Source organism: Biomphalaria glabrata, chromosome 13, assembly GCF_947242115.1.
Source record: "Biomphalaria glabrata chromosome 13, xgBioGlab47.1, whole genome shotgun sequence".
In the NCBI taxonomy this organism is placed as follows: Eukaryota; Metazoa; Mollusca; class Gastropoda; family Planorbidae; genus Biomphalaria; species Biomphalaria glabrata.
In genome coordinates this window covers 26,157,702-26,177,769 of record NC_074723.1, presented here as the reverse complement: position 1 = coordinate 26,177,769, position 20,068 = coordinate 26,157,702, and the positions used below count along the sequence as shown (strand labels likewise).

Here is a 20,068-nt window from a genome sequence, read left to right as displayed (position 1 = left end):
TGCAGTACTGTGACGGCCGCGGCCAAACATGGTTAAAACGTTGTAAATGAAGATTCCAAAACAATACATAAATGTAAGGGAAATAATGTTTACAATATGTTAAGAAATAAAGGTTTTTTTATTTCAGTATCACATAGTCAAATATTTATAAAATGTACAAGAAATGTTATCAACAAATATAGATTGTAAACTGTTTTTTTTTTGTTACACTAGCTACTAAATTTGAAGGAAACATTTATGTATGTTTATAAAATTTAAGAATGCTTTTTGTCATGCACATGGTCGTTTATGCAGCGACGTGACGGCCGCGGCAAAATATTGTCCTTAACTAGTTCCCTCAAAAAGTTTTAAAGTATAAAATTTTAAATTTTTTTTTGTTGTCCATCAGGATTTTTTTTCCAGATTATCGCAGTAGTTTAAAGTATCTATAATACATTGTTATTGATGCTTTTGTGAAACAACTTACATTACATTTAATTTTCTCGTGCTAAAACGTTTCAAAAACGCATGATCAATAATATTGTTAATTAAGATCTAGGTTCGCAGTCAACAGTAAACAAATAATTACAATTAGTGTCAGGGCGGACAACAAAACCATGTCAACATCCCCTTTTCTTTAAAAAATAAAAATAAAAAAATAAAACAAAAACACAACATAAACAGCAAAACATACATATATATACATACACAGTCATAATTCAACAGTTATTGAATTGCCGGTTTTTTCAACTGATCCCTTGGTCGCAGGGAGTTGATGAGGGGCGAATGTGTTGATTATATTCTATAGTCCTGTAAGTTGTCATCAGTATCGGGAAATATATCTTCTTTGTTCTGTTTCTTTTATCGGGTTGATATGCACTTTGCTTCTATGCTTCTTTGGTACACTCCATTATCACCTCGAATTATGTAAGCTCTCTGGTTGACTTGGGACTGGATTCTTCCACGTCTCCATGTAGTTCTCAGCTAACATATTTCTTGATCATGCTTTTACACTGATGTTCCGTTTTTTTTTCCTTATAATGTTCTCTTGACATATAAAAATCTTAATGTTACTCCTTTGTTTTGGTGCAAGTGTTCGAATCATCCGACCAAAAAACGTTTGAGCTGGGTTTAGATTTGTGTCTTGCCTATATTCCAGGAGAGCTTCATAAGCATCTGACTTTCATTTTCTTTATAATTTCGTGTGTTGTTGTCAACTGCATGTTTTCTACCTCTATGAAATTTGAATAATAATAGTCCACTGTAACTAGATATTGTTGGTCACAAATTTGTAATAAATCATTTCCAATCTTGTTCCACGAATTAGAACCAATTTCGTGCTGTATTAATTCTTCTCTCTGATTCACTGGTTTGTTTTTCTGACAAATGTAACATGAGGGCTAACTCCTTTATTCGAGCTGATAATCCAGGCCAAATAATTGTTTCTTTTGCTCTTCTTTTCATTCAGTCTATTCCCAGATGTGCTACATGGAGTTTTTCTTCTTATTTGCGAAGTGATATTGGTATGATTATTTGTTCTCCGTCTTCGTATGTTAACATGTCTCTTAGTGAAAAATATTGTTCAGGTAGACTATTATGTTTGTCTGGCCATCCATTTAGGATATACTGAATAAGTCTCGATTCTGACTTTCTCCAGTCCGACTGTATTGACACAAACACGCTTTTCCTATGATGGGTCTCTATTCAAAGTATTAGCTATAAACAACGTAACAATAAGGGCGCATCATTAGACCTCGTAGCCTTTTCAGAGCAGAACTGAGTGATTTTTTAAGGAAGTGGTTTATGGTAGATTTTTTCTTTCATACTGTTGAAAGCCCTGTGCACTGATCAGACCAAACAAAATGGTGTGTTCTTTCTCGTCAACTCTGTTATGGGCTGTAAATCTGTCGACAGGTCTTGAACAAATCTTGAACCATGCCACAGAATCTGAGATATCTTTTGGAGCATACAAACACAAAATCGCAGATATTTTATTCGGATCTGGTTTTGACCCAGAAAGTTAATTTCAGATTCTAAAAACATGATTTCATCAATCGGGATCTTTCTACACGGCTGAACCCTGGGCTTAAAGACACTTCTCCTAAGACAAATAAACTTTGAACTACACTCTTCTTGGTTATTCACTACTGATGCTATATGAATCTATCTTTATTGACGTTGATTAATGTATTCTTGTTAAAGTTTCATAACTTATATTGGTACAACTATATATTCTATCGTAAATGTTTCGTTAGTTTTCTCATCTCACGTAAGAGTAGCTTTCCCTATGGGGTTCTTTTCAGTTTTATTCCAGATTTATTTTCTACCATCATGACTTCATCTATTGTGTCCGACTGTAGACATCGTCAGACATATATCCTCTGACACTTGCTCAATTTTCTTTTTGCACATCACGGCCAAATGATGTCTCCCTTTGCACGCTAGGCGTTTACCAATGCAGGGCACTTTTCCTTCAGACATATGGAAAGACTTTCTGATGTGTTTCCTGTTTCTTCTGTAGATCTGATTTTGAACTACATACTTTTATTATACATTTTCATCTGAAAGCTAAACTGTTTGTGGCTCATATTTTGTTTCTTATGTTTTGGCCCGGTAGGTGTATTAAACTTGACTTCTATTCCTAAGTGAGAATTGTATCAGATGGCGACATGATCTTTGTATTTAATTCCATCCGAATTTGATAATTTGTATCCCAATATGGCCTGACTTCAATTGGGGTCTCGCATCTTCTGTCCACCAGTCTTAATTACCCTTCGCTTGTACTCTCTAATTTGTCTGTATTTCAAATCACTTTGACAATAAAGGTTTCTTAAAAATATGCTCCATAGGTTTGTGATCATTATAAATTGTTGTCTTCAGCGACATTGACGTTCTCAATTTTACCCTTTTTATAGAACAAATTATAAGATGCGTTACATTTATTGGCTTATAAAATTAAAGTGAACATCCGGCTATTATTGTGTTCATAAAAAACAATAGTTGCCAATATTGAAGGTTGTGAAAGTTGGACATAGAACACTGATGCTAAAAAGAAGAAACAAGCCTTTAGGAATAAATGCTACAGAATGCTACAAGGAAAAAAAGGCTTTATTGCAGAAATTTTTTTATTGTACACCGGAAACCAAAAAGCTTACTGATCGCCACGTATAAAAAATAAACCCCATTGTATCAATGACAGTATATTGAAATCGAAAAAAATTATTCAATTAATTAATGTCACTATTATTGCAAATGAACAGTGTAATCATTTAACAGTGACAAAATTTATAAACTTGAAGGACAGATTTTTCATTTGTTCACCTGTTTTCACCTGTTATAAATGTGCGCGCAGAGTGGAATCGAAAAGAAAACACATAAATGCAACAAGATTGAGATCACAAAAATTGATGAACGGAATGGGTTCATAATTTGGTCATAGCAAAGATGAAAATGTGAAAACAAATATCAAATAGTTCACTGGGAGCAGAAATCCTTTGAGTTCCTCTTGAAACATAGGGCCTCGGTAAAAACGATACTTCTTTTTTTATGGCTTCCAAGCTCTTTCCGGTCCTCTCCGCTTTCTCTATTATATAGTTCTAGGATTTTGTATGTGACTGAGTTCTAGTTCTCCGTATGATCTTTGCAAGTTTACACATCCTATGGCAACAAGTCGTTACAAATTATTTTGAATTTCAAATCTAAACTAATGGTAACCGTACCGTTCGTGTTTGGTTTTTGTCAGGCTCATAAAAAAAACATTGTACATGTAATAATTCAATTCAATTTATTAGTTCAAACGGTGATGCCATACGTTATTCACATTTCACGCCATTTTACGACACTAGTGTCCCAAAGTCGAAAGACTAAAATTAAAAACATTTTTTATAGTCTTTTCAAGTAGGCTTTTACGAATGGTTAAAACACGTTTACTAATAAAAGAATTTCTATTAACTCTTCTAGGCAGTGTTAAAGCTTTAAAGCAATCTTTGAAAAATATTTTGATTTTGATATGAAACATGTTATTTGCAAGTAGCCAACATTTAATTCTTTGGTTGCATGTAAAAACTCGTTTTCAGTTTAGAGACGCCTCGAATTGAATAGGCCGACCGAGGATCAGAAGAATGTTTTTTTGGACATTCCGATGGCCTAGAGGTTAGTTTCGCTTGTTGCGTTATCGCTAGGCGGTGGTGTCGAATCCAGAGTCACAGGTTCGAGCCTCGGTCGGCGCATGCCCTTATTTTCGTAGCATTTTATTTCACTACTGTCTCTCTTAAAAACTGGTGCTGTTATTCATTTATGTTTCAATATATGTATGTATCATTTGTTTCAGCACCTAGCTTCAATTCTATGTTTACATTTATAATAAAAGTATGCAATTCTTAAATATTTACTCATAGGAGGGAAATTTAAAATGTAGTAGTTAATTGCTCTGTCCCATTGTAATAATAGTATCTAGCATCATTGCAATGCATTGCTTTTGTTAGTTTTAAATGTGATTAAATGTTATGATTTTCCCAGAGACATTATTTGTTACATATAAATTGAAATCAATAGAAATTAACGTTCATAAAAATACGTACCAAAATCTTGTAAACGACGAGACCCGTGCTCAATTTTAGTAGAAGACAGTCTTTGATTTAACAGTTCAGACGCTGCTGAAGTTATAACATTCCACGCAAAATGTATATCCATGTCATTGGCATGTTCAGTGCATAAAACAAATCTATAATAAAAAGAAAAATCAGATTTTATTTAACGCCAATGTTCTTTCTCAATGTATTAAATATTCCTAAAGAATAAATAATAACCGGAATCAAAAATCAAAAAAGCTTTTGACCATCTTGAGATAAATGTTCCTTAGTTCATGGCGTAGACGGGTTGTGTTAAATGTCTGTCTCCCCCATAATTAGTCAAAAAGTACCTAATTGTCTCTATTAAAGCGAATTTTTAAAAAATAATTTGTCTAAATCCTTTTTTTTTTCTGTATATGAATATGTCGGATATACGGGTAAACCTAATTTAAAATTATACTATTTTACAATAAATCCAATCCAGTAGATAAAAATAAAACTCTCCAAGTAATTTACTTTGTATATCTATATATATTGTATATATTGTATGTATATATTGTAAGGCTCCCCAAACGCAATTCACAATTTTCAGCCTTTTTTTTATTTATTTAACAACTTCAAACAGATACTATAATATTTTATTTCGTTTGTTTTTCTAAATCCTTATTATTAGGGAATGAAAAAAGCATTTTCCTAAACCTCGCTTACCGTCTTATTTTTTAATGATTCAACAGATTTTTTTATTTGATTACAAACCTGATAATGTAATGCTCATTTAACATTGCTGGTACCATATGAAGCTGGCCACTATCATTAATATTTTTAAGGAGCCTCTGAGTTAAGGAATTCGGTCCCTGAAAAAGTATAGTATATTTGGAAAGAATCTAAAATAATAATAATTTTAATAATCTTTAAGAGTGCATTTAGCAAACATTTAGCAAACAATTTGTACTAAACAAAGAAACTTACAAGTAGTCTGAAACAGACAAGTCCCATTGTGACTTCTCCTAGGATTTCAAATCTTTCATCAGCCCGGACTCTTGTTGCAAATAACTTGGCAAGCCTACAGTGCTATCCATAAAAAGTATTTATTAAGTTCTATAGAGAAATAGTGATGATTGTATATATTGTATGTATATATTGTAAGGCTCCCCAAACGCAATTCACAATTTTCAGCCTTTTCCAAATCAATGTATCAGAATTCATGGGTTGAAAGTGCAGGGATTTTTTTGAATGCAGAACATATCCTGCTTTAGGTTTTTGCTAGGAAGTACAAATTTTATTTCTGTATGAGGTTCAGTAAAGCACTTAAGTAGACTGATCAAGCATATTTTGGAGCGGCATCAGGGCAGAGTTCTTTTTCTTTTAATACTAATACAGCTTCTTTATTTGCACTTAGGCAAATTTCAGTTAGTACGTCTCCATGCCGTACGGTCTGGGGTAATCTCCTCCCACATATCAAATATAAAGAACCCGAACAATTACGTCAGTCCTCAGAATTAACTGTTCTAATTCACGATAACAATGCTGATAATAATTCCTCACAATCCAATTGGTTTTTTATGGTAATATGAATATGAATTAAATGTTTTTGCGCCACCAGTTATCAAGTTTAAATACAAAAGTAGATTTAACAAGATCACGTCTTTGAATGTCTTGACCACTATTGATCTGGAACAAGCATAACCATAATAACAAAACTGCGCAACAATATTTGTTGCAATTTAATTTCCTAAAGCAAAGACCCTACGTTTTCATGCAGTTATATTTTAAGATTTTCGTATTCAACATGAATATTGTAAATACGCAATAAAATCAATTAATGTCTTAAAAAGATGTACATTTAAAAACAACAAAAAATTATTTTTTTTTACACTACATTAAGCTTTTGTAACAATTTATGGATATATTTTTTAGCAAATCACATTAAGTTATTAATTAACGAACAAAAAAAATTATGGTTGTTGGTCGCCACATATTTGGATATTGTCATAGTTGGATATAAGATGGTTGGATACAGGAGGAGATGCACATTATGCTCTTGACGTAAATAAAGAAACCCAGCTCTCACAGCCATAAATGTGTGCTCAGAACATTATAACGGATTTTTGTTGACGTTGTCAATTTGGTCTTTTCCTGGATGAACTTAATTTTTGTTTGCCATTGTTGCAGAAGTTTCCTTTTTTTTTTTTGGTCATCTCAATGTCTAAAGTACGTGAAAAGATGCCAAATAGCATTGTAGCTAATACAATCTAGTTTTTAAGACGTCGTGCCAGTGTAAGTCTTTACTAGCTGCTGGAAAAACATTCAAATGCCTCTTGTACCTAAGCCCTGTAAAAGCTCTCTAATACGAAAAACAAACTGGTTCTACTGATAGGGCCTTTATTTTTGTACATTGTTACTGTTTAAATCCTTAATTTCCGGAGGATGGAGTGGAGTGATTGGAGCATGCTTTCCAGTCTGAATGGATTCTGCAGGAATTATCATTTACTTTACAGAAGGCATTTTGTCTAAATAAAAAAAAACGGTGAGATAGCATTTTAAAAAAAGGGCATTCACGTAATATCGATTTCGATCAAAGTCGTTGGGTTGTCAATGTAAAATACTTATGGAGAAAGTGTGTTACGAAAGAACTAATTTATAAACAAGCGAAAAAAATACCTCTCTTATTCGTTTCTGTAATCCTTCAACTCCATATATTCTTATGACAATCCATAGTTTTAGTGCACGAAACCTTCGACTTAATGGAATCCCCCAATGCTAAAAAAAAAAAATTTTCTTTTTAAACTTTTTAAACATCGACCATCTCATTTTTTTAAATGATTGCAGATTACCTTTGAAGCGATGCTGAATTTAAACCAGAAATGGACCGGGACCGTTTTTTCTTTATGAAAGGATTGCCATGCTCAAAACAAACAATTCTATATTGTAGGCTTCGCTTTTTAGCAGTAGGCCGTAAAAAGCCCCAGATGCTTCAAGGATGGATAGGCTACCGTGTCCTTTCAAATCACGTCTTATATTGAAAAACGTTTCCAAATCACACAAAAACAAGGGGCAGTAATTGGGTTTAATTTTTCATTTTTTAAAACATTTAACATAAAAAGTTTGGAAAACTAGATTGATAAGTACATAGCGAGACGAAAAAATATACATGTTTCTTGATGTTCTATAAATAGGATTTTTAAAAGTTCTTCAAGCATCTTAATGTGATTAAGCCTGCAAAAAAACAAAAAATCTTGCTTTTCAACACAAATAAAATAGTCCATTGAGGATGTCATTTCGTTTTTTTTTTTTTTTTTGTAATCTGGAAAATGCAAAAAATAATAATGAATATGGTGGAAAATAGTATTTTTTTTTACAGAACTAAGATGGAAAGGGTCAAGGATATTTACTACTTTAATTTATGGTCCAGAAAAAAGTGTTCTGGGGGGAAGAAGTATTTTTGTCAATTTCAGAATGAAAAAAGTTCATTAATACTGTTTTAAAAAACGAGAATACCAATTAAAATTTGGATTATATTTCTTTAATATAATATACACTAAAACTTATGTATTACTTACTCTTAAATCAATTGCTTTGTCACCGTGTTTGTGCTGCAAGTAGAGAGGATCTACAGTGAGTGCTTTCGTCAAATCATCTACATTTTTCACCCTAAAGAATTCACAATTTCAACTATGTAAGATGGACAAAATAAAGATTTGATTTTTGTATTGTAATGCACAGACTGTTTTATGTCTTCTTAATTAGTAGAACATGGATTCAGTGGTTTTTTAAAACATCTCAAAAGAAATAATTCGATAGCTATTCATAATGGTGGCTAATTAAATATTGTCTCCTCTTATTAAATAGGACAAATGTTTTTACGAGCCTTACTAGCTTTAGAGAATTTGAGTTAGGTTAACTTTAACTTTTACACATTCAGCCCACCCCTACCAGACTTGCTAACGTTCGTTTTTTCTCAGGGCTGACTGCATTTTTTTCTATGTTTGGGTATAACCCTAAAGTAGCAGAGGTTGGGATTCAGATTTCCTTCTTCTACGTGAGTAGCAAATGAGCCACTGCTGTCTGAACCTTACGACAAAAGGGAAAAATAATGTGTGTGTTTTTAAATAAATCCTGGAGCTATAATACGAAATAAAAAAACATTCAACCATCTACCATGGGGCATTCAATGGAAGCATTTTATTTTGGAAGGTACACATTAAAAATAGGTCACATCATAGATGATATGCGCAGTTCCAGTGAATAATGCAAGCGCCAAAAGTGTAGTGGGAGAGGATGTTTTAATTGAAGTTAGAGAAATAAATCATAAATCACTTCTATTAAAAGATTACATTACCCATCCCGTCCCCCCCCCCCCCCCCCCAAAAAAAAAAGGTGAGAACTTCTAAGGTTCAAAAGCTATAAACTTTGACTGATTGAGGCGGGGTGGGGGGAAGTTGTAATGCGAAGATTAAGGATTTAGATTAAGTTTTTAACATAACTACTGAAATAATGCTGGCAGTTTTTAAGGACTACTTATTCTTCTACTTTAAGCCAGCTTTTTGCTGCTGAACTGTGAGCTTTTTTGCAGGCTGTGACAAGGAAAAATAGTGTTGTTCTGTTGTTTAGCGCTGCCGTACAGTGTATTGGTATATTGGGATATAGTGGTACTGGTGAGTCAAAGAAATGAGGTGTGAACGATCTAAATTAAAGAGTAATTGACAGTTCGATTAAAGTATTCCATTCTCCATCCCCTCCCCCCAAAAATGGTGAGAAATTCTAAGGTTCAGGGGAAGGGGCGTTGTAATGCGAAGATTAAGGATTAAGATTAACTTTTTCAGATTGCTACGAAAAACCCAGTTCAGGTTCACAGGAGGGGAAATTGTGGTTTAACGTCATCCTCTTTAGCCTCCAATCGACTTCCTGTACCACCATCATGGCTTCTCTCTCTAGTCTCAGCAGCGGACCAATCGTCTGTAAGTGCAGGCCCTGTCGATGATTTTCAGCTTGCAAGGGTCCACCAACCGAATTCTTCTGAAAACCATCAGGACTTCTCTCTCTGGTCTGGGCAGCTGGACAAACGTCTGCTGGGTGCAGACCTTGCCGATGGGTTTCTTGGAGTTTGCATTCTCCCTGCGGAGCTCGACACATAACGTTCTTGCCAAACATCTGGGTACAGCCATCAAGATTTGAGTTTCTCTCATCAGCACTGCCAGATTGACAGATGTCTTTAATGTTCTCAGCTACGAGCTTTGGGAAAGACACAACATTGTCTTGTTCTATCTGGCTGACGGAGGCACATTTCTGCAGCAAAAGCGTTGGTTGAGCTATTGATCTCGGTCTCTTCTCTGGTTTCTTCATCTGTCTCTTTCTGCGAGTCACCCTTGATCACATTCTGAAATCCAGCCAGCATCGGTTCTTGAAATGTTATCAAGAGCTCTACCACATCGGGTTTGAGTTCAAAGAGGTACATGTTCAGATTTTCCTCTTCATCCACCAGGGCTTTGCGGAGACGTTCTTTAAGAGTTTCGTTGTTCCTTTCGTAGTACTTCAGTCTTCGCCATTTCAGCTCTTGTTTCAGTTCTTTCAGATTCAGTTCATCTAGCAGTTTCACAGAAGCCATAGGAAATCCCACTTCAAGACATCAAGAACCTGACAACAAGAGCTCGAAAAAATCTGGTACTTCAATAAGGGTCAAATCTATTTACGATCTATTTAGATTTTCTTTCCTTCTTCAGCGCCTGACTTCCATAAGGTCTGTTGAAACAGACTTTCAGAAAGCCTGGTAAGAATTTTTCCCACTACTGACTGTAAAATAATTCCACTGATTTAAAAAAAAAAACTATTCACAATAATTGCATTCGCTATATTTAGTGCTAAAAAAATTGTAAAAAATATTTTTTAAAAGCTTATAAGCCCATTCAAATTATTTCTTTACGAGGATATTTATCTTGTGAAACAATTACTAGATAAGCACTGAAAAAGAAAAGTTTTGAAAAATGTTTTAGGTAATCGTGAGCGTCAGAAAAGAAAGCATGGTTTCTTACCACATCAAAGAACAATCAAAATTCACTTGTAACCATTTATTTGTGTTGAAGCTAAATGAATCAACATTCTGTGGACAAAAATAGTAAAAATTATCAATCTGACGAATGCCCCTCAATCGATGATGCATGAGATGTGTTCTCGTCTGTTTATTCGTAGCCTCCGTGTCTGCATATTTCATACTTCATAGAACTGAGAGCATAGCCAAAGTACTAGTACTTAATACTTCAATCGCAACTTTCTGCTCACGGTAGTTCTGCCTGTTGTACTGTTAGTGTAATCAAGAGGAGAAGCATGACACAAGTTGTGGACATACCGGATCCGTTATTAGAAAAATAAAACAGGAAACAGACTTAGATGGCACATTAAATAAATTATCAAAGCAAATGGCCTCAAAGAAAAAAAGATTTAGACAACACGATGAAACTATACTTTGATTTCGCTGATAGTTTAAGACTTAGTAATGGAGTAATCAAGAAATGAAGAAAAACCTGCACACAGCACACATAGCATATGATGCAATGATGAGGAGGGCCCGACAGACGATGTTCTGGCCTGGCATGGCTGATGAAATAAAGCAGATGGCAGACACATTGCACCTTGCAGGAAAGGAAACCTATGAACCAGATAGAAACAGCAGCCCTTCAGAAGAACAGTACTCAGTCATCAAAAAGTTGATCTGGAAAATTGGCAATATCAGAGAGACCAGTAAAGGACAAAACCCACCAGCAAAGAGATTCACAGCGCAATCAAACAATTGAATAATTTGTAAATTTTGCGGGTCCTGACAGAATCTTAATTTAAACGCATAATCATTGATACCAGTATGGGAAAAAGAAGTCACCATTTGTAAGCCTCCATGCACTGAGGCCCCATTCTGGGATTAATCCCTTACAGCACGGTCCAGGTATCTGGCAGTGTTCTGTAGGGTCTGTCTCCGTACAGAGCGAGACCTCCGCATGCATCAGTTTTATCTGTTTCAAGACAAGTCGTATTTTCGAAAGCTTTTCTGAGCACCCTGCATTCGTGGGTCTAGAAAAGTTCCTAGCTTCGCCAAACTGTCGGCCCTTTCGTTTCCTCTTCCACAGTGTGATCACCATACATCATTGCATCCTTATACGTACCTGATAGTTCCTTTCGAGACGCTCCACGCACGCCATAGGTTTTGCTAGTTGTGTAGGCCATGTCTGGACTCTCGAGAGCTTGCAGGCAGGAAAGTGAGTCTGTAAAGAGAGTAAGATTGGCCGGTGCCGTAGTTCCTTCCTCGATACGTCGTTCAATATGCTCCAGGGCATTTTTTATTCCTTCCATTTCCGTAATGGGCCTACTAGTTCGTCGTTTTCTGTTGCACCGGAGAAACTGGTTACCGCTCCATACCCCGAGTTTGTTCTGCCTTTGACCTCGTTGATCCTTCCGTATAGACGTTAATGGTATCTTTCGGGTAATTGGGCTTTGGTTTCTCTGACATTTAGTATGTTTTGTGAACATTTCTTGTTTACTTTTTGGTCAATCAGTGATTTTCTCACCTCCAGCAGCTTAAGAACAGTTACCGGGTGAAAAGCCCCCTTAGGAGAGAGCGTGATAATGACGAACCCTGCGGTAAACCTTGCTCGAGATATCCGTGTTTGAACCGTCCTGTATGTTTTTCAGCCACTCTTACATGCATACTCCGAGGTTCATCAATTTTAGCAATAATCCTTGTCTCCAAGCTCTGTCATGCATAAGCTTGTTTTAGATCTAAAAATACTGCCAGTGTCGATTCACCCTTGCGTTTTACCATACCTCTTTGAAAACCGTCAGCATTAACACCATCATTTCATCAATTGCACTTTTATGTTGCCTTAACCCGCCCTTTTCAGGTGCGATGCTCGCTTCCATCCAAGTACCACACAAGCCTTCTGTTGATCACTCTTTCCCTATAGCTGTCAGGTCGGTCGGCTGCCTTTCCTTTCTTTAATAGTGGGACTATCGTTGCCACTGCCCGGGCCTTTGGGAATTCCCCTTGCGTCCAGGTCAGATTGAGCAAGTCGCATAGTTTCTTTTGGCCCCAGGTTTTTTTAACATTTCGTTGCTCACCTTTTCCTTAAAGCGTTGACCACTTCTATCAAGGTAAAGGCCGTAGTAAAGGTATTGGTCTCGGCCAAGCTGTTTGTTAAACTGCGTTTTTTTTCTATCCTGATGCCGTCTAGAGCTATCGATTTGGGGTGTTCTTGCTTGGTTTAGAGACACCAGCGAAAAATTTGTTCAATGCCTTTTTGCCGTCGGTTATTATGGGCCCATTCTGTCTGTAGAGGTGCCGCGACCTTTGGCACCCTCATTCCAGTCAGGTTATCAAGTAACCTCTACGTCTTGCGCCCGTCAACCACATTTAAGCTCGCACAGCTTTTTTCTATCTGATGAGACGTGCTAATGCGGTTGACCAGGATGAGCTGCGCCTACGTTTGTCATTTGGTCCGTGCTATGGCTTTTCGAGGGGCCGTCAAGATAACAAAGGTTATATGTACAATCGATGTGCTCAAAGTGTATATCAACTTTTCCAGTAGTGACAGATGATCGCTTCCGACATCCTCGAGCACGTCCACGGACACAGATCAGGTTTTGATTCCCCTCCGTGACCCGTGTGTACGAATGTTGTAGGAGACAGGTCCTGAAGTAGAACATATTGGAATCGTCGCACAGTTCAAGCAGCTTGCGCCCAGAGGGATCGTTCGCTGAACAACCCGAAGCTTGTGACTAGGCATTGAAATCTCCCGCCACAAGGGTTCTGACGTAGGTGTGACCTTCAATGTCGAGCAGAAGTTCCGTTCTCGCAGGGTTATAAACTTTCACGCATGTGAACTTTAAACCACTTTTAAAGCGTTAAAGCGTTAGCGTGTCGGTCCTCCTATGTCCTTTTGAGGTGGTCTCCACTACACGAGCAAGTAGGGGATTCCTGACAAATGTGACTAACACATTTTTCGCAAGAACCTCGGAAGGCCGTAAACCCCGAGTGCAAGGGACGTGTCAGCTTCCTGAATCATCACCACATGGAAAAGCTTTTTGGGTTGCACCGATTCCCTTTTCCATGTGACGTGGTGCTGTCATATTTGGTTGTGGGTGAAGATCGGAATTCCTTCGTCTGTATTTGAGAAGGTGCTCTTGGGTCGGTCGGGGGACACTAGCCGCCTGCCGCCCGCCAGACGCCCTGAACGAGTTCTTGGTGTCACTATCGGTAAGCTTAATGGATACTTTGATGCCTTCGTCGTTGGTAGCACACTTTTAGGTCATGGACCCAACAACCACGTCGCATGGCCGGGGCTTCGTCGTGTCATGCCGAGACATGTTTCAAAGATAATTTTGTACTAGTCATGATTTTGATAATTCCCCAACGGGGGAGGACTGGGGTCTCACCAGTTGAGACATTGCTACCTACCTAGAGCTCGTACTCTAAGCTAGCTCGTCGCAGTACCGTGCATACCTGGAAGTATTTGGAGATGTCAGGGACCGTTTTTCTCAGCGCCCGAAAGCCCGCCGTCGGTGGGGCGGCTTACTGCAATGCCGTTGTCTCCGGAAACAAACTTTCGAAATCCCACGACGCTTATTGAGCGCACCTATCGTACCGGCGATCTCTGTCCACTTTAAGGCTCCCACTCTTTGGGCTGGACGTCCTGGACTTTACGTACTCCATTCGTTTGGCCATTGAAACCACGAGCGGGGGATGGTCAACGTTAGCCACCGCTAGAGACGTTCACAGGGCCGCCGCGAAGAGGCCGAGACCAACAGAGATCAAATTACGAGAGCAAGTAATATGGAGATGGCCCGCAGAAGTGTCACCATAGTGGAAGGATGGCTACATCATCAAGCTCCACAAGATATGCGATCCTAATTAGTCCAGGAAAAGTTTTTAAACCGAATGAAAATGATCTCCTGACCAACAAGCTAGCTTTCCAAAGGAGAAATCATGCACAGAGCAGATAGCGACACTACGCATAATTTTGGAATAGTAATGGAACTCCCCTACGTCTGTTTTATATATGAGAAGGCGTTTGACAGAGTGGACAGACAGTCCCTCTGGTGACTTTTACTATGGAGTGCCTGAAAAAAATACAAAGTTAATAGCAGACATCTAACGCATTTGAAGTCCAAACAGGAGTGAGACAAGGCACATTGTGTGCAAAGTTTTAAAAAGCGGATGCCCGCCCATTGTAATCTGGCGAAAATCGCGATCAGAACGGCACTCGTAAATGATGCATCCTGCACGTACGAGAGTGTAAGATTACTAGCCGACAATCGATTGTTGGCACTTTGGTATGATGGCTGGGATTCTGGGGTGGGTCTTGAGCTTTGGAGGTAAATGAGTAGATCAGACCGAAAGGATGCGTGGTGGCAATTTAATCGTGCGGAACATGCGTCCTAGCCCAGCTCCGAGTCGGTCACTTGGGCGGCCCAAGTGGTGCTTACGTCGGGCGATTTCGGGAGCATTACGACATACGGAGTCGCCACTACATAGAAGACGACGAGACAATAAACCACATTCTTTATTAATATCGCGTTTTGCATGAAGGCCGATCGGAACAAGTATGAGAAAGGATAAGAGAGAGAACTAGTTCATGTGTGGCAACGGGTCTGTCCTTGTACGGGGACAAGGTGACCTTAAAACTCACTGCCCTCGTTCTGTCACGAGCTCTTATGGAGTAATCTCAGCATGATTTTATGCTAAAAGGGTTTCTGATACTATAGTGCAAATAACACTAGACTATTTGTTAAGGAGGTGAGTTGGGAAGGGGGGATAGAAAAAGATACTGCAGTTTACGGGTTGGTCCAATGAAACGTGTAATAGATACCAAAATTAGCTGGTTTAAGGAATGTATTGGGGAACGTATAAGGGTAAATCATTATATTGTCAGAAAAATGGGAGGAATCCGTGCCAAAATAAACAATATTTACACTGGGAACAAATCAACGGGGAAGCCGATAGTCTAAAAATAATATAAAAATATAAAAAAAGATCTAAAGATAATGATATTATTAAAACTATTATTTCAATCAAATGATTAATTTTAGTAGACTGTTGCAGATTTACTCAGTCTGCGTGAACTAGAAAGTTACGGGAAAACAGAATACACAAGCTAATAGTGGCTTTTCTCCTTTTGAGGGCAGCTAAAAATGAGAGAAGTCAAAATGTTTTATTACCATTTAAAAAATTTTAAATACATACATACTTCGATACCTTCGTTGAGATAGCAAAATTCTTGACATATTAGAGCATTCCCTGCATAAGCTGCGTCTACGTGTAGATAAACACCTTGCCTTTTTGCTACTTCACCAAGCTCATATATATTGTCAAAAGAACAACAAGCAGTTGTTCCAAGAGTTGCACACACCTAAAACAAAAGGAAAACAAGATTACAAAGAGACTATGTGTTATCAAACAAACTCAGAGGAGGCCCAGTTGTAGTAGGATCCCTGTCGGATCCGCCTATTCACAAGGAATATTATAGAGGCGATTAAATTTTGATGGTTAAAAGTAATGATGTTTCAAAGATTCATTTACTGTTGTAAAAAATGTTTTCTGTTTTAAATGTTTCGGATGTTCCTTCTAAGTTGAAAATAATTAACTTTTCGATGACGACGGAGGATGGCACTGAGCCCTACCTGGTCATGCAGTTTGCGCACTGGACTGCCGTTCGGATTTATCGATGGTCCTGGTTTACACCCTGCCCGCTCCCATCCCCCGTCATCCTGCGGGAGGTTTGGACTAGGAAGTAAACTATCTTTAACTCTAAAGGAACAACCGAAACATGTAAAAGAAACAAACAAACAACCCGGGACCGTCGTGATAATCAATTCAGCACACTTACCGCACGACCAGGCATTGCTCTTAACATAATAACTGGTTACAAACTAATAGCCTATTATTGATAAAGATATCTATTACACATTACGGCATGGCATCAACCGGATATGTCCAATATGTCAGACGAGCCATTTTAGATAATCTTTCAGCATTGATTTGTAATTGAAAAAAAAAAGAAGTAAAAGAACAGATATATCGTGCTTGTACATCGATGTCTCAGCTCAGTTATCAACAGAGCTATTGGCATTTTCAATTAAACGGAACTAGAATGAGGATGTAGATCTACATCTTATCTTATCTTATGTAATACATAAGCTAAACTTCTGATTTAGCACTCTTAAGATCAGTATCTGTAAGATCTAGATTTATAATATAAATTTGAATAATTTAGATGTAATTTAGAATAGATTTATGCCAAAAATCCAGATCTAGTTTTAAAAATCTAGATATACTGTAAAAAAAATCTAGATCTAGTTTAAAAAATCTAGATTAGATCTAAATCAAGCTATTGTCTTTTTAAAATACGAGTCATGATAACGAGGTTTAATAAACATTACTATACCGAGTTGTTTTAGCATTTCATTTGAAAATATGACGGCAAACGAAAAAAATCCATTACGTCACACGGCCTAGTTAGACTAAAAAATGTCTCATCAATACGAGCAGGATATCGAGGGATCATAGACATTAATGCACCGAGTGATTTCTTTTAGGATTTCATTTAAAGAATTAACTCTATATGACGTAAAAGGAAAAAAATCCATAATGTCACAATGGGCTAGTAACAAAAAATGTTTTTATTAACAAGAGAGATTTCTTGAGGGTGCATGTCCTCTGTTGCACAGAGATCTAATAGAACTCATTTAAAGATATAATAAATATTATTTAGATTAAAGCCGCATTTTTTGTGCATTATGTCTGTCTGTTCGTCCGTCATGTTAATATCGAGAAAAAGAACAATTAAAAACTATTAATTAGAAGAGCAAACAGACATTCGTTGACATTGATTTCTTTTTACAAAACAATCCGGAACAATCTATTATAGATACTTAAAACTATGAAGATGTTTAGGAAATAACATTAAAGGTTAGACCAGATTTTAAATTTCTTTTAGTGTTCTTTTTTTTTTTTAATCTAAACGTGACGAACAGACCGACCAACACACAAAACGCACAAAAATAAGCATTTTTATCCCGATGGGGCACTAAACAAAAAATAAAATCTGCTTGTTTTTAATTAGTGTTATTTTTTTTAATCTCACCGTGACGGACAGACCGACCAACAGACAAAACACACAAAAATAAGCTCTTTCATTCTGATGGGGGCACTAAACAAAAAATAAATAAAATCTGATTTTTTAAAAAGTTCAAGAAATTAGTTTTGCACCATGTCAAGGCCGGGCTTTACGCTACTACACTGCATAAAAAGTCTATTTTTAAAAAAGTGCGTGATATTTACATACAAAGTGCATTCTTAGCCTTTATAAACAAATATAAATATTTTCTTTTAATTTTAGCAGCTAGTTGACCAGAAAAACACCTTTAATTAATATTTATATTTGCTGTAAACATTTCTAGTACATTTTATAACAATATTTGACTTCGTGATACTGAAAATGCACAGCAGAATTTCATCTTTGTTAGCATATTGTAATATTGATTCCCTTACATTTACGTTATTGTTTTAGAATTGGTGTATTTTTATGAAAAAATCGCTTGCATAATTAATTTTGTAAATTAAACGGTTTGGTTTTAGAAAACCAAAAGTAGCCGTTGCACCTAAACTTTTCAGCACTATTTAATGATGAAGTAATATTTTTCATATCTCTTCTAGTTTTCGAGATCTGTGTGTGACAGACGGACATTTTGCACAAACCTAATAGCGGCTTTTTCCCCTTACGGGGGGCGCTAACAAGCAACATAGAAAAAATAATTTTTGCTAAGCAAAGCTTGTATAGAGTGATATTGCATTGAATTAATCATCTAAATAATTTTTAATATATCTAGAATATCAATACTAAATTTCTGCGATTGAAAATATTTTTAACGGTACAGTAAGTGATAAAGTGGCTAGTAGGTTTGTGTAAAATGTCTGTCTGTCACGCTCAGATCTAAAAAAAAAAATTTTTTATTTTTTTAATGAAAAATCATATTTCACCATGCTTGTAGCTTGCAAAGTTTAGGTGCAATGGTTGCTTTTTGTTTTCTAGAAGCAAACCGTTTTGGTTTTAAAATTAAATTATGCAAGTGATTTTTTCATAAAAATACACCAGTTATAAGCAATATTTAAATGTAAGGGAGAATATGGTAACAATATGTTAACAAAATAAGATATTGTATGTGTATTTTTAGTATCACTTATTCAAATTTAGTTGAAGAATGTACAAGAAATGTTTACAACAACTATAAATATTAATTAACTGCGTTTTTTTTTTCTTTTACAGTAACTAATTTTTTTCTGGTACATTAACTAATTAATAGAAGACATTTATATTTGTTTATAAAGGCTAAGAATGCACTTTGTATGTAAACGTCACGCACATTTTTTAGAATCTATTTTTTATGCAAATTATTTCCTGCAGTAGCGTGACGGCCTAGGCCACATGGTGCAAATATAATCACCTCAAAAAATTTTAAATAATGATATTTTGTTTTATTTTTCAGTGTCCGCCAATGTAAGATGCTTACTTTTGTGCGTTTTGTCTTACGGTCTGTCCGTCACATTTAGATGGCAAAAAAAAGGATATTAAAAGCCTCATTTCCCCTTTCATTTTTATTCCAAAACAACACAATGATTTTAGTATCTACAAGCTGGATATGACCAGCGGCCTGCGGGCCTTAGTTTGCATATTACTGATCTAGTGGTGGATTCAGTCATTCATTCATTCATTCTAGATCTAGGTCAAACTATGTTATTCACATTTCTTTATTTTGCAACGAAAATAAAAGTAGATAGTGGGTTTATCTGATTTGTTAAAAAGTTTCGTTCTTTAATATTTTAATAGAGATAAATTTATGCATTTATTTTTATTTCTAGGGTCTTGCGTTTGTGGGAGGGGCATTAAACATTCACTATGGTCTCCGCCATGATCTAAGAAACATTTATGCCAAGTTGTATCAACATTGGTCAAACGGTTATGATTTATATGTGGGACATACATACATACATACATACAAACATACATACATACATAATCTTTACATTCTGCTTTATTAGACTAGCCGAATGTAACCCGCGGCCTGCGGGCCCTACTTGGGATATTACTGATATAGTGGATTCGATTTAGACATGTCAAACATGGCGAATGTTCCTTTTGCATTTTTATTTTGCCACGAAAATACAAGTAGAGTATGAAAATATGTTTACCCGTGTAGCCCACCTTATCAAATATATGTGAGCTGGCGCTCCTAGATCTAATTGTTGACCTATTTTTATCTGTATTTTAATGTGTAATTTATATAGGCCAGTGCTAGAAATATTTAATTTAGTGTCTTTTCAGTTTGTATGGGTCAGTGCTGAGTATATTGTAATTTTCGCTATTTCGCTATTTCGCTATAACTTTCTGCTAGTTTTAGTCTTTTTGTTATTTGTGTTTTACTCGTAGAGGAAAAGCAGTTTTTAAAATAGTTAACTAGTCTTAGAGCTGTGGATGTTC

At 36.3% G+C, this 20,068-nt stretch overlaps 1 protein-coding gene across 1 annotated transcript in view; it reads right to left on the bottom strand.

Moving 5' to 3' along the window:
- LOC106074500 (aromatic-L-amino-acid decarboxylase-like) overlaps nt 1-20,068 on the bottom strand; it is a 198,292-nt gene that overhangs the window by 46,402 nt on the left and 131,822 nt on the right. Inside the window, exons 9-15 of the mRNA XM_056007390.1 lie at nt 15,779-15,940; nt 10,580-10,647; nt 8,111-8,201; nt 7,212-7,310; nt 5,520-5,621; nt 5,307-5,404; nt 4,560-4,702 (exon numbers count right to left, since the gene is read on the bottom strand). Of these exons, the coding sequence (XP_055863365.1) occupies nt 4,560-4,702; nt 5,307-5,404; nt 5,520-5,621; nt 7,212-7,310; nt 8,111-8,201; nt 10,580-10,647; nt 15,779-15,940 (763 nt within the window). The remainder of the gene's footprint in view (nt 1-4,559; nt 4,703-5,306; nt 5,405-5,519; nt 5,622-7,211; nt 7,311-8,110; nt 8,202-10,579; nt 10,648-15,778; nt 15,941-20,068) is intronic.